General features: G+C 39.4%; 1 protein-coding gene across 1 annotated transcript in view; it reads right to left on the bottom strand.

Moving 5' to 3' along the window:
* Positions 1-8,166: 8,166 nt before the first annotated feature.
* Positions 8,167-13,599, bottom strand: part of LOC120885674 (ankyrin repeat domain-containing protein 26) — a 53,809-nt gene continuing 48,376 nt past the window's right edge. The window contains exons 17-18 of the mRNA XM_078039418.1: positions 13,326-13,482; positions 8,167-10,022 (exon numbers count right to left, since the gene is read on the bottom strand). Coding sequence (XP_077895544.1) covers positions 9,976-10,022; positions 13,326-13,482 — 204 coding nt within the window. The 3' untranslated portion in view covers positions 8,167-9,975. The remainder of the gene's footprint in view (positions 10,023-13,325; positions 13,483-13,599) is intronic.

Raw genomic sequence — 13,599 nt, 5'->3', positions numbered from 1 at the left:
TGAGGATCTGACTTTCTGTTTACCTGGTTTTAAAAGCATTTTTGTTTCTTTTGCATTCTCTTCTTATTCTCCTTCAGGGCAGGCCAAGGATTTTGATTTGGGGACCCAGCCACATGTTATGCCCTTTCTTTAAAATATCTACTTTCTCCCCATGACCAAACAGAATTTAGCATTATCAAATATCCTCCTACTTATTTTTACCCGAACTTTTTTTTTTTTTTTTTTTTTTTTTTTGGTATTGGGGGTTGAACTCTGGGACACTCAACCACTGAGCCACATCCCCAGTCCTATTTTGTTTTTTATTTAAAGACAGGGTCTCGTTGTGTTGCTAAGTGTTGTGCTGTTGCTGAGGCTGGCTTTGAACTCACATTCCTGTCAAGCCACTGGGATTACAGGCCTTGGACACCATGCCCAGTTTACCTAAACCTTTGACTCCTGCCCCACGCCCAGTGGCCTTGCTTTCCTCCTGGCTCCTAGGCACAACATCTCTGCTTTCTTCAGGGTTGCCAGCACTTCTTAGAAGTCCCCAAGCTCTCCCAGTGCAGTGAGTTCATGCGCCTTCTGGCCAAGCCTCAGTTTTGGGGATCTGGGGGAGGCTACCTGGTTTTCCTCCCTCTTTTTGCAGGTCTGCTGGTGTCTCCTCCTCCCCAGGCCTCGCTGCTGTCTTGACCTCTCTCCTGGCTCACACATGAAGATGATCTTGCAAAGTGCTCTGGTGGTCATGGCCCTGATGAACCTAGTCATGGTCAACCTTTCTCTGTCCACTTGCACCACCAAAAGCTTTGGCCACATCAAGAAGATGGAAGCCATTAGGGGACTGATCTTGAGCAAGCTCAGGCACACCAGCCCCACTGAGCCATCATGATGACCCCCATCCTTCACATCCCCTCTCAGGTCCTGGCCCTTTAGAGCAGCACCTAGGAACTTCGAGAGGAGACTCAGGAGGGAGAGGGAGCATGGCAGCAATCAGGAAAATGCCCAACTTGGAATATGATGTTACAGAGACCCATAAATTCCACATGATTCAGGGCCTAGTGGAGCTCAGTAAGTCCAAATGCTCACTGGGTGACTGTTATGGAGGGGATGAATTGGAGAAGCTCCAAAGAGGGACCTGCAGCTGGCCACACTGAACAGTGCCCTGCTGCATTAGCACCGCCCTCAGGAGCTGCAATGTGCAGTGGGGCTGGGTAGGTGAGTAGGGGGGACAGTGTGGGGACTATCAGGACAATGGGGATGTGTCTGGGAGTGTGTCTTCCCCAAAGGGAGACGGAGCTGGGAAGCTTCAGCTGAGATGCCTGTGTTTGCACTGTTGTGGAAGTCAGGTATTTACTTGACTCCACAAGGTGCTCCCGAAACCGGCTGGCCTTTCCTGGGCCTGATGAGGACATTAAAATTTTGCAGGGGAGAGGCTCCGCCCGTGGGTCCCTCCTCCGAGTCCCTGGCCCCAGGCGTTAGGGAGGGAGATGTAAAATATCAACAGAGAGAAATCGAGAAGGCAGTTGGTGTGCACACGTTTTAAAAATCTTTGTCTCAATACAAAACAGAGGAATTTGGCAGATGTTGAGAAACTGACAGCTGAGGAGAGAGGAATGTCTCTTTTGGGCCAAAATCTGGAAGCAGCTGTTTGCTTTTCCTACCAGCAGGTGTCCTTGTCACCCTGGCTACCTGGGCCCAAGTCTACTGGGAAGTAGGCAGTCTCCAGAGTCGGGGTGGAAGGGTGATCTGGAGCCCCCAGGATGAGGGTGGTCATGGGGCAAACAGCAGGGGTGAAAATGAACCCGAATGGAGAGAAAGGACAGGAGTGGATGCCTATGGATGGACCAGCCTTGAACAGAGGTGCAGAGGCTGCATTTGGAGCTGGTCCTCACCAGACCAGTAGCCTGTAGTCACTGATGAGGGGTTCTCACTGCAGTTTCCTGTGGCTTCTGTGCAGGATGTGTGGGGAGGCTGAGACAGACAGAGCTCCCTGCCCAGGATCCCCTGGGTGAGGCTGGCTCTGTGTCAGCCACCGGTCCCCAGTTCCCAGAGGCACCCAGCACTTGGATCACTGAGCCCTTAACTTCCTGGTCACCCAGTAAAGCAGGACATGGTGGCCACAAACATCAGAGGAGGGTGGACGCATGAGGCCAGCAGAATACTGAGGAGAATCGAGGGCAAAGGGGCAGGACTCAGACTTCCATGGGCCAGGCCACAAGGAGGACTTCAAGGGAGGAGGGATTCTGGGTCACTAGAGTCCACCCAGCCTGAATCCTGAGCTGAGAATGAATGGGCCACATGGGTACTAGGCCAGTCAGGTGTATGTGGACATCAGTTTTGTACAGAGATTCAATGATACTGTCATGGCTTGGATATGAGGTGTCTCTCAAAAGCTCCTGTGTTAATACAGGAATGGTCAGAGGTGAAACAATTGGATTCTGAGAACTGTAGACTAATCAGTCCATCCTAGTTTGAATGGACTGGATGGTGGTAACTGTAGGCAGGTGGGGCATGGATGGAGGAGGTGGGTAAATGGTGCTATGCCACAGAAGGGTTCATCTTCCCAGGGGTCACATCCTTCTGTTCTACCTCACCTGAGCCCAGAGCAATGGAGGTAGCTCACTTTGGACTAAACCTCTGAAACTAGGAGCCAAAATACACTTTTCATCCTGTAGACCCCCAGGTCTCCTTACTTTACAGATGAGAAGACAGAGATGTCATCAATTAAGTGATTTGTCCAAAAAGAGCAGGGACTCTAACCTGGACATGATGCTCTTAAGCACCAATGTATATGGAAATCACACATTTTTAAGTCCACCTTTAACCTTCAGGCTCCAATTGAACATTTCTTTTTAATTTTTTAAAATTGTTAGTTGTAAATGGACACAATACCTTTACTTCGTTTAATACCAGTGCCCCAGCCCTCCAACTGAACTTTGATTTAGGACAGAGGTGAATCCCATGTTGGTCTAAGCAGGAAAAGATGGAAAACATTGCTTCAGTAACCCAGGTGCAGGTTGTATAGGGACAACTGTATTTGTTCTCAGTTCTCACAGGAGAGTCATACTGCCAAGGATGAACTCCCAAATTCAGTAAGGGGTGTTCTTTATCTAATAAGGAGTCTTAAGCAAGATAAGCAACCACAGTCATGTGAAAGCCACTTCTCCGTGATCTCTGAACTACCCTTCACTTGAAAGAATTTTTTAATTACGTCTGGATGCTTTGCCTGAATCTCTGCTGGAGAGTATGGGCAAGACTCTGCAATCCTTTTATAATGCTCCAGGATGTCTAACCAGACAAAACTCCACTAGAGGGTTCTTCCCATGCCATCAGACCTTGGACTGGTGAGCAAGGAAGCTGAGAGTCACCTCAATCAGCCTCAGTCACAGGCCACTCCAGCAGACAGCTTGGTGAGCAACACAAGAGGAGGAAGGGCTTATCAGCACAGCCCAAGAAAGAACCAGGAGGAGGACCATCTGGCACAGGCAGTGAACACTATTTTTGTCCACAGTGTCAACATCCTCAGTGGAGACAATTCTTTTTTCATTAAGAATTTTTGTGTGATTTTATTTGTTGATTGGTTTGGGTACATACACACATGCACATGTATTTTTTATTTTTTGTCACTTTTCCTTATTATCCTTTTGTTGCATTTTTTCATTTTTTTTGAGGGTTAGTGGTTTTGTTTTCTTTTTGAAAAATTTGTTCAAAAAGAGTATTGTGACATATTATACATACATGGACTATAACTTATTCTAATTAGGATCCCATTCTTGTGGTTGTATATGATGTGGAGTTACACGGGTCATGTATTCATAGTGAACATAGGTTAGTTAATGTTTGATTCATTCTACTGTCTTTCCTTCATTCCCATTTGTGTAATACAGTGAACTTCTATTCTCTCCCTGCCTTGATGTGTGTCAGCATCCATATATTAGAACATTTGGCTTTTGGTTTGGGGGGATTGCCTTATTTCACTTAGCACAATAATCTCCAGTTCCATCCATTTACCAGTAAATGCCATAATTTCATTCTTCTTTAAGGCTGAGTAACATTCCATCTGCATATACATACATTTTTTTTATTCATTCATCTGTGAAGGGCACCTAAGTTGGTTCCATATTGTGAATTGAGCTGCTATAAACACTGATGTGGCTGCATCACTGTAGTATGCTGATTTTAAGTCCTTGGATCTAAACTGAGGAGTGGGACAACTGGGTCAAATGGTGGTTCCATTCCAAATCTCCTAACGATCTCCATACCACTTTTCCAGAGTTTTGCACCAATTTGTATTCCTACCAGCAATATATGAGTCAACCTTCTCCCTCCCCCATTCTCCTTGCCCATTTATTTTTGCTTGTATCTTTGATAATGGCCATTCTGACTGGAGTGAGATGGAATCTGTGTCGTTTAAATTTGCATTTCCCTAATTGCTAGTGATATCGAACATTTTTTTTCATATATTTGTTGACAGATCATATTTCTTCTTCTGTGAAGTGTCTTTTAAGTTCCTTTGCCTGTTTATTGACTAGGCTATTTGTTGTTGTTGTTGTTTGTTTGTTTGTTTGTTTTGGTGTTAAGTTTTTTGAGTTCTTTATGTTTTCCTGGAGATTAATGCTCTGAGGTGCAGGTGGCAAAGATTTTCTCCCATTCTGTAGGCTCCCTCTTCATGTTCTTGATTGTTTCCTTTTCTGTGAAGAAGCTTTTTAGTTTGATACCATCCCCTTTATTGATTCTTGATTTTACTTCTTGTGCTTTAGGAGTCTTGTTGAGGAAGTCAGTTCCTAAGCCCACACATTGGAAAGTTGGACCTACATTTCCTTCTCCTCTATTAGGTGTAGGTCCTTGACCCACTCTGAGTTGATTTTTGTGCTATATCTGGATTTCCGGTTTTCTCGGCACCATTTGTTGAAGAGGCCATCTTTTCTCCAACGTTTGTTTTTCTTTCTCATGTTTCTCTCTCTCTCCTCCTCTCTCCCTCTAGCAGACACATTCTCTTTTTCACTTTTCCTCCTCCTCCTTTAACAGACTTGACTTGCTGTCTCTCTTCTGCTCTCCCTCCTTTTCATACTTTGAATATTCTAAACTTTTTGATTTTACACCCCACTTTCTTTTCTCTTAATGAACTGATTTTTTCCATCTTTAGAACTATTTAGATTTTACGATATCGACCTCCACCCTTCCCTGCGTGTGTGCTCTTCAGTGCTGTGGATGAAATCCTAGGCACCTGGTATTTATTTCAAGGCTGTTATGTTTCTGTGACTCCTTGCCGTGGTTTCTTTCCCAGTTTCCCATGAAGTGCTGGGAATCTGTTGTGACACTTGAGTTCATGGGGCGGCCAGTCTGTTGCTGACCTTCACTCCAACCCAGCTAGGAGACGGCACACCTGGCTTCACACACCCCAACCCTGCTCAAACTTTGGAAATACTTTAGCATAAAGAATAGGTGAGACATCACCTTGATGTTGGGCTTCCAGAAACAAGTTGGTGTGAATATACTATGTATGTATACAATTCTATATATGTAATAAGAATTGTAATGCATTCTGATGTCATATAGAAATTTAAAAATTTTACATTAAAAAAAAAAAGAAAATATACTTCAATTTAGCAAATTTTTGCCAGTAGAATCTGGACACCGGCTTGGTATCCTTCATTTAGCTTAGTGTCATTTAATTCAGTTAATTTCCTGAATTAACATTTATTGTGATATGACATATTAGTTATAGAAAATATGTAATGCTTATTTTACTTAAAATAATGCATATTTAATTTGAATACCTGAGACTAACCCTTGAAGTAGATTTACTTGCAGTAGTTTTATGTAGATTAAACTCAACAAAAGTGTACAAAGGTCAGACACTATTGTTAGTGAAGATTAAGAAAACATTTCTGAGAAAACAACAGAAATACAGAGAAAGAAAAGCAAATTTTACACATTTAAAATAAAATTACTAGTTGTTTATTAAAATGCTTATGACAACACTCCAGAGTCAGAAGTGCTTCGAGTGTGACTAAAAGAATGTTTGGTAATAGTCCAAAAATTTTTAAAAGTGCACAATAATTACTTTCTATGTATATTTCATCAAATTCACTGTTCTTTAGTTCTAATTAACTTTGCAATGAGTACATGCTATTAGAGTTTCAGTAAGAAAACTCTTGCTTTTTTCTATTATATACGATTTTTTTTAATTGCTGAATGTATTTTTAAATGACTGTGAAATAAAAGCTGTAAAGACATCTTGGAATGAGCTGTTTCAACTTCATTTCTTTTTCCTCAGATAATTCTTAGAAAATGACATCTGTATTTATTGCAAAATTTTATATTTCCCATTACTTTTTTACCTACAGAAAAAAATTCATTATAACTTATGGCATTTTGAAGATGCAGATTGAGGCCAACCTGTCATTTACTAAGCTTGACATCACCATAAGAAAACGTTTTCTCTGTCTCTCCCTTTCTCTCTGTCAACTACTTCAATTATTATGAAATTCTTTTTTTTAATATTTATTTTTTAGTTTTCGGTGGACACAACATCTTCATTTTTTTTATTTTTATGTGGTGCATGCTACTGCTTGAGCCACATCCCCAGCCCCTCATTATGAAATTCTTATCAGTCATTTAAATAAATTTTCTGACTAGCCAGAGTTTTATGAGGAATTTTTTTAAAAAAGAAAAAAAAAAGAACAGGTGAGAGAATATGGAAAGCAGTAGGGAGATTTCTTGGAAAATTGGGAATGGAACCACCATTTGATTCAGCTATTCCTCTCCTCGGTCTATACCCAAAGGACTTAAAAATAGCATATTTCAGGACACAGCCACATCAATGTTTATAGCAACATAATTCACAATAGCTAAATTGTGGATCCAACCTAGATGCCCTTCAGTAGATGAATGGATAAAAAAATGTGACATATATACACAATGGAATTATTACTCAGCATAAAAGAGAATAAAATCATGGCATTTGCAGGTAAATGAATGGAGTTGGAGAAGATAATGCTAAGTGAAGTCAGCCAATCCCAAAAAACCAATGCTGATTGTTTTCTTTGATATAAGGAGGCTGATTCATAGTGGGGTAGGGAGGAGGAGCTTGAGAGGAATAGATGAGCTCTAGATAGGGAAGAGGGGTTGGAGGGGAAAAGAGGGGCATGGGGTTATTAATGATAGTGGAATGTAATGATCATTACTATCCAAAGTACAGGTATGAAGACACGAATTGCTGTGAATATACTATGAATACAACCAGAGAAAAATTGTGCTCTATATGTATAATAAAAATTATAATGCATTCTGCTGTTTTATATAATATATATATATATATGTATGTATATATATTAGGTGAGAGAAAAATCCCACACTGATGACCAGGGCCTAGTAGGAAAGGCTCAGGGGAGCCTGAGGTCCCACTTGTGGACATCCACTCCTACAGCAACAGCACAAAGAAATAACACAGATTGTGGAGATCACACCCACGAAGGGGCTTCGTCTAGGTTGTTCTCAAAGCCTTCAGAACATACATCGATCCCAGTGAGTGCACCCCATGCCCTGCAGTGTGCAACACACTTACCTGATCTACAAAAGGGTCCCATTCTTGTGAGACCTACAGAGAAGGACACTAAACGTCACCAGAGAAGGAGTGGGGAAACTACACCATAAAACCCATTTGGAAGTGTACTCAACAATTTCACAACAACCCGATATCCCAGAAGACTTTCCCAAGAGAATACTTCCTCAAGAGGAGGCTTTTGTGGGCACATAAATGTACCAGAGAAATCCATCCTAATAGGTGCAAAAATCTCATGACAGGAATACAAGGAATATGGGAAAAAACAAGGTAACGTGATACCTGCGCTAAGGTTTATGATTCATCAGTGATTGACTCCAAAGACATCAAATGTATAGAATAACAGGTAAAGAATTCCAGGGAATGACTGTCATAAAAATGTATTATGTTTGTAACTCACTCATGGTCCAGAGAAAAGAAAGTTTATTATATAATTATATTTATCTAGAAAGATAGGAGAATGGATAAAACAAAGTTATTAAAGTATGAACATCTGGAGAATGCTTTCTGGGAATTGTTTGTACTACTATTACACATCTTCCATAAGTCGGAAATTGTCAAAATGGAACATTTAAAATGATATCAAGAAATAACAGTACATTTAATAAAGTAAACCATAGATCTTTATGGATACAATTAATTGAATATACTGAAATTGGATGAGGAACAGAGATCTTTACAGTCTCCAATTATTTCCCTACAGGATATTAAAGAATTTTATAGGATATTAAAGAATTACAAGGGAGAAGGCAACATTACAGAAGAGAAACCCAGCAGGTAGCACCTTTAGTGACCAAAGTTAACATCGATAATGGGGAAATGAAAAGTGAAGGTCACGTGATGGGATTTCAAACATAATAGAATGACTTTTGCGATATACTTGCCTGAACACATGTGGTCTGGTGCCAATCATAAAGAAAAGTTCATCTGAGGCACATTCTCCAAGCATTCTCCCTTAAAAGAGCTAAGGTCATGAAGGTCAGGTAAAGACTGAGGAATGTTAAGTCTGAAGGAATCTATAAAATACAACAATTAATTTCATGGATGTGAACAGGATATTTTTGCTACAAAGGACAATGTTGGGCAGGTGGCAAAAAATTTGGAAGAAATCTGAGGATTAAGTGACAGGGTGCATTGCAACAGAATGTACTAGCACTAACTTCTTCATTATGAAGCTTGTATTACTGTTCTGCCGCATGTTCTGACTTGTAAGAAATATAAGAAATAATCATGAATGATTCCTTTAGGCATAGGTCAAAAGTTTGCTCTCAGGTAGTTCAGGGGGAAAAGTTCTTTATACTACAAATGGGAAGTTTCTTTACTATTAACATTCTTTCCAAAAAGTTGAACAAGATTGTATATACAAAGAAGAAAGGTGAATTTTGTTCTAAACAGGAAAAGTACTATGTCAGTGCTAAAAATTAAAATTATAAAAAATTAAATGAATATAAATTTGGCGGCACTATAATAATTGTAATACATTAAAACATTGGTAGTGATCACAGGACTGGCATCCAAAATAATGTCTGTCTAAATCTGCAGGCTCATATTTGGTGATAAAATTTGTATAATTTATATATTATTTATATATAAATAATCTATCATTAATGTGATATTTAGATCCACCAAGGTAGAATTGACTCTTTTTTTTAAATAGCTGCCATTTGGGCCATTTGAATGCATAAAACTCAACAATACTGGTTTACACTTGCACTTCTAATTTGGTTATAGACTCTCCAAGAAACAGTTTCAAATAGTTTACAAATTTCATCATGCATATAAGATACAAATATATTTTCCTTCAATAAAATGTTCACATCATACATTTAATGGGAAACAATTAAAATGTTGACATTCTGATAAATATGACATTATCTTTCAGATCATATATTTGTTCCTCAAATTCTCTGTATTCTTGTTTGTGTTGCTTCCCGAAGTAGATCTTGTCTTGGCTTATTGGTAGATGATCTTAGAGCAGAAATTCTAATGGGTCTAGATTCTATGGAAATAAATACTTGGAAGCAATTTGGTCACAATATAACTGTTATAAAGCTTCAGAAATCCTTAGCAAAGTCAGATAGCCCAGGTTAAGAATAGGAGAATAGGTTGGGGATATAACTGCAAAAAGGGAGGATGTAAACTTCCTGGACTAATATTTCAAAAGTAAGTTCAAATTATATTGTCTGGTTAGCTTTTGCATCCTAGTACCCTCAGAAACCTATCTCAATAAAAGTTATGCATCAGAAAAAAAATTAAGGAGATAAGGATATGTTCTGTGAGTCTAGGTTTTGACATACTTCTGAAGTTTGCATCCTTCTGCATAGAGTTGCTCGTATTCTTCTAGTTGAGTCTGATTTTCAGTTTTTGTTTCAGAGAGTTCAGATTCCAGATTGTAAATTCTGAGTTCCATCTTACTTCTTATTGAAGCATCATTATTCTCTCTTAGCTAGTCTGGAATTTCTGGAGCTGTTGCTGGTGTCTAACGAAAATTTAAAAAACATATTTTTTAAAAAAATCACAACCCACCCAAATAATTACTGCATTATTATTTCCTTTGGTTTTGAGTCCATAATTCAGAAAGCAATTTTAAATATGTGGAAAAAGATACTGGAGCTTAATCATTGATATCAATTGCACTAAATCTCTACTAAAAAATAATTGAGCCATTCTTTTTTTTTTTTTCTGTTGGGCATGGAACCCAGGGCTTTGCACAGTCTAGACAAGCTGTCTACCACTGTCCACCACACACACACACACACACACACACACACACACACACACACAATATATCCAACATACAATTTTAAATGAAATTAGTACATTTCAGTTAAATATAATAAACTGTAGAGTTACTTGTTTTTGCTTTTTCTCTAAATCCTCTCTTATCTTTGTTCAATGTCCTATTTATGCCATGTTCCGTGTCTGTGTCCTACTATACTGTTTTTTCTTTTTTTGGTTTGTTTTGGTACTGAGGATTGAACTCAGAGGTGCTATTCCACTGAGCCACACCTCCATCACTTTTTGTTTTTACTTTGAGACAGAGTCTCACTAAGTTACTTAGGCCCTCCCTAGGTGACTGAGGCTGGCCTTGAACTCGTGATCCTCTTGCCTCAGCCTCTGAGTCTCTGGCATTGTAGGTACACATCACCACGCCCAGCTCTACTATATTGATTTCTGTGTGCCTTTGGACACTCACTACATCTTCTCCCACTTTCTTTTGATTCCTCTCTATTTCTCACATCTTTTTTGTACTTTTAAAAGATAGTAACTTTTGTAAAAAAAAAATCATATTTTACTTTGAGCTATAACTATTTTGAAGATGCATTTTCAGCCTTACATTAAGATCATCAATTTACTTAAATAAAATCATAGAGTTTGATAATAAAGGAAGCAGGCTGAGGATATTTGAACACAAAACCAATAAGCAAACTTTACACAAAATCGACTACAAGAAAATATACTTTATACTAGCACTCTGATGAGGAGGTTAAGGTTTTGTAGTATAATGTATAAGAAAAGCACTCTGATGAGGAGGTTAAGGTTTTGCAGTGTAATGTATGAGAAAAGCTGAAACCACAGCTTTTTAGTGGGTTAGAATTTCAGATCTATAAATACCTATTCTGATTATATAATAAACTTTGGGGAAATTTAGATTTTTTTCCCCCATAGTGGAAAAAAAAAAGAGCATTCAACAGATAAATTCTCTGTTGGATTAATTGTATTCAATTTCATTTTAAGTAATTTCATAAATTGTTTAAAATAGATTTATACTAAAACACTGATAGGTCAAAATCTCAAGGGGAAAAATTAGTATGATATAATTAATTGATTCAAAACAACTGTCAAGCAAAACCATTTTCCATTTATTCAAGAATAGGTGTCATGAATATCAGTTACTATTCTCATTTATTCTCACCATAGGTGAATTTATACTTAGACAAGATAATGTACCATGCAAAAAATAAAAATAAAAAAGGTGAAAGTAACATTAAGGACTACATAACTCTGCACAGCCAAGTGCTGAAGAGAGTGAGGTCAGGGAGCCAGAGGAGTCAGAGGAAGCTTCTAGAAAAAAGAGCAAATTCTTTTTAGGCCAGTTCTAAATAAATGAGGCCCAAATGAATAAAAATGGAAAAAACAGAAAGGACAGCATGAGTGAGGCAGAGAGAGGATGAATCCGCACAAGGAGTGCAGAGGACAAAACCCAATGGCCGGGGAAGAAGAGCACATCCACACAGTAACCTGTGCGTAAAAGAGCCCAACCACTCGGCACGGCAACAAGCAGCAGCTCCCTGAGGTCCTCGTGGATGAATGGGAGAGCATTACTACAACAGGAAGAAAGGAAGTGCTGACCCTTGCCACAGCACAGACCAGCCCTGAAAACAGTCAGCTCAGTAAGTCAGAGGACCTGGTCAAGCAAAATCAAACACTGTGCCAATCTTCTAGTAAGTATCCATTACATAGAAACCACAGAGACAAAAAGTAGATCGGTGGTGTTTTAACCCTTTGCCACTGTGGCTGAAGGACCTGACCAGGACAACTGTAGAAGAGGAAAAATTTATTTGGAGGCTAATGGATTCAGAGGTCTCAGTCCATAGATAGCCAGGTCCATTCCTCAGGGGTCAAGATGAGGCTGAACATCATGGTGGAAGAGTGTAGTGGAGGGAAGCAGCTCACATAATGGTCAGGAAGCAGAAGAGAGAAACTCCACTTGCCAAATACAAACGCATACCCCAAAGCCACATCCCCAAGTCCCACCTCCTCCGGCCACACCCTGCCACTTCAGTTACCACGCAGTTAATTCCTATCAGGGAATTAATTCACTGATTGGGTTAAGGCTCTCCTAACCCAAACATTTCTTCTCTGAACCTTGTTGCATTGTCTCACTGCGTGAGCTTTTGGAGGACACCACAACCAAACCTTAACAGGTGGTTTTAACACTTGGGAAGATGTTGGGTGTTGGGAGGTGATAGCTAAGGGATCTCAGGTTATGAAACTATTCTAAATTTGACTGTGGTGATGGTTATGCAACTATTAATACACTAAAAGACACTGGATGTTATATGTTAAGTGGGTGACCTGTATGGTAAGTCCATTATCTCTCAATAAGGTTGCCTTTTCAAAGTTCCCATTTTCTTCATTCTCCACTTTGGATATAAGGTAAAGACATGATATGAGTATTTCTACGCTTTTATAATGTGTCTAAAATGAAAGAAAAGTGCAGGAAAAGCATTATTAGTTTTCTAGTAATTCAAACATTAAAACATTTATGAATTCTGAGAAAAGTATCATAGCCTTTCTGTTCAAGTTACCTTGAAATCCATTTAACAATCACAATAGATTCTGTAACCATTCACAAAGGTTCCATTAAATGGTACCCTCTGATTCAATGTGCCTTAACTTACGTGGCAATAGAGACAGCGCTAAAAAGTACTGGTTAACAGAAATAAACACCTCTCAACTTGTGTAGAGAATCATGGATAATTATTAGCTTTCATAAAGGCAGATATTTTAAAGAAACATGTATGACATCATAAGAGGAAAATGTAAGGATGAAAGTCAGATTTTAAGAAATTAGAACACTGTAGGAGGAGAGAGGAAAATGGCAGAGTAGAGGAGATGGCTTTCCAAGCTGCTCCTTGATGTGACACCAAGACAGTGGACACCCAGCTTCTCCGTGAGGTGAGTGAGAGAGCGATCGCACTAGAATTTAATACTGGACACTCAGAGCAGCTTGGGGACTCAGAAGATTAGATACAATAAAACAAAGAGGAAAGCTCACCACTGCTAGAATCCTCATGTGTGAGAGACGTCCCGTGTTTCCTGGTTGTATGCTGCGAGCTTAGGAAGGCGTCCTCTGGACCTGGTGATTCTGGGGAATCTGAGCGGAGTCCAAAAAATGGGCCTGTCAGAGGCCTGCCACATGAGTAACACTGTGCCTAGGAGACCAGAATAAAGAGGGAAAAGCTCAGATTATTAAAATTCACGATGAGAGAGGAAACCACCATACTTGAAATACAGAGGATAGTCAGAAACTATTTTGAAAATTTGTACTC

This window comes from Ictidomys tridecemlineatus, chromosome 1 (genome assembly GCF_052094955.1).
Source record: "Ictidomys tridecemlineatus isolate mIctTri1 chromosome 1, mIctTri1.hap1, whole genome shotgun sequence".
Taxonomy (NCBI): Eukaryota; Metazoa; Chordata; class Mammalia; order Rodentia; family Sciuridae; genus Ictidomys; species Ictidomys tridecemlineatus.
Note: the sequence above shows the minus strand (reverse complement) of the source record. Positions and strands in the feature narration are given on the sequence as shown.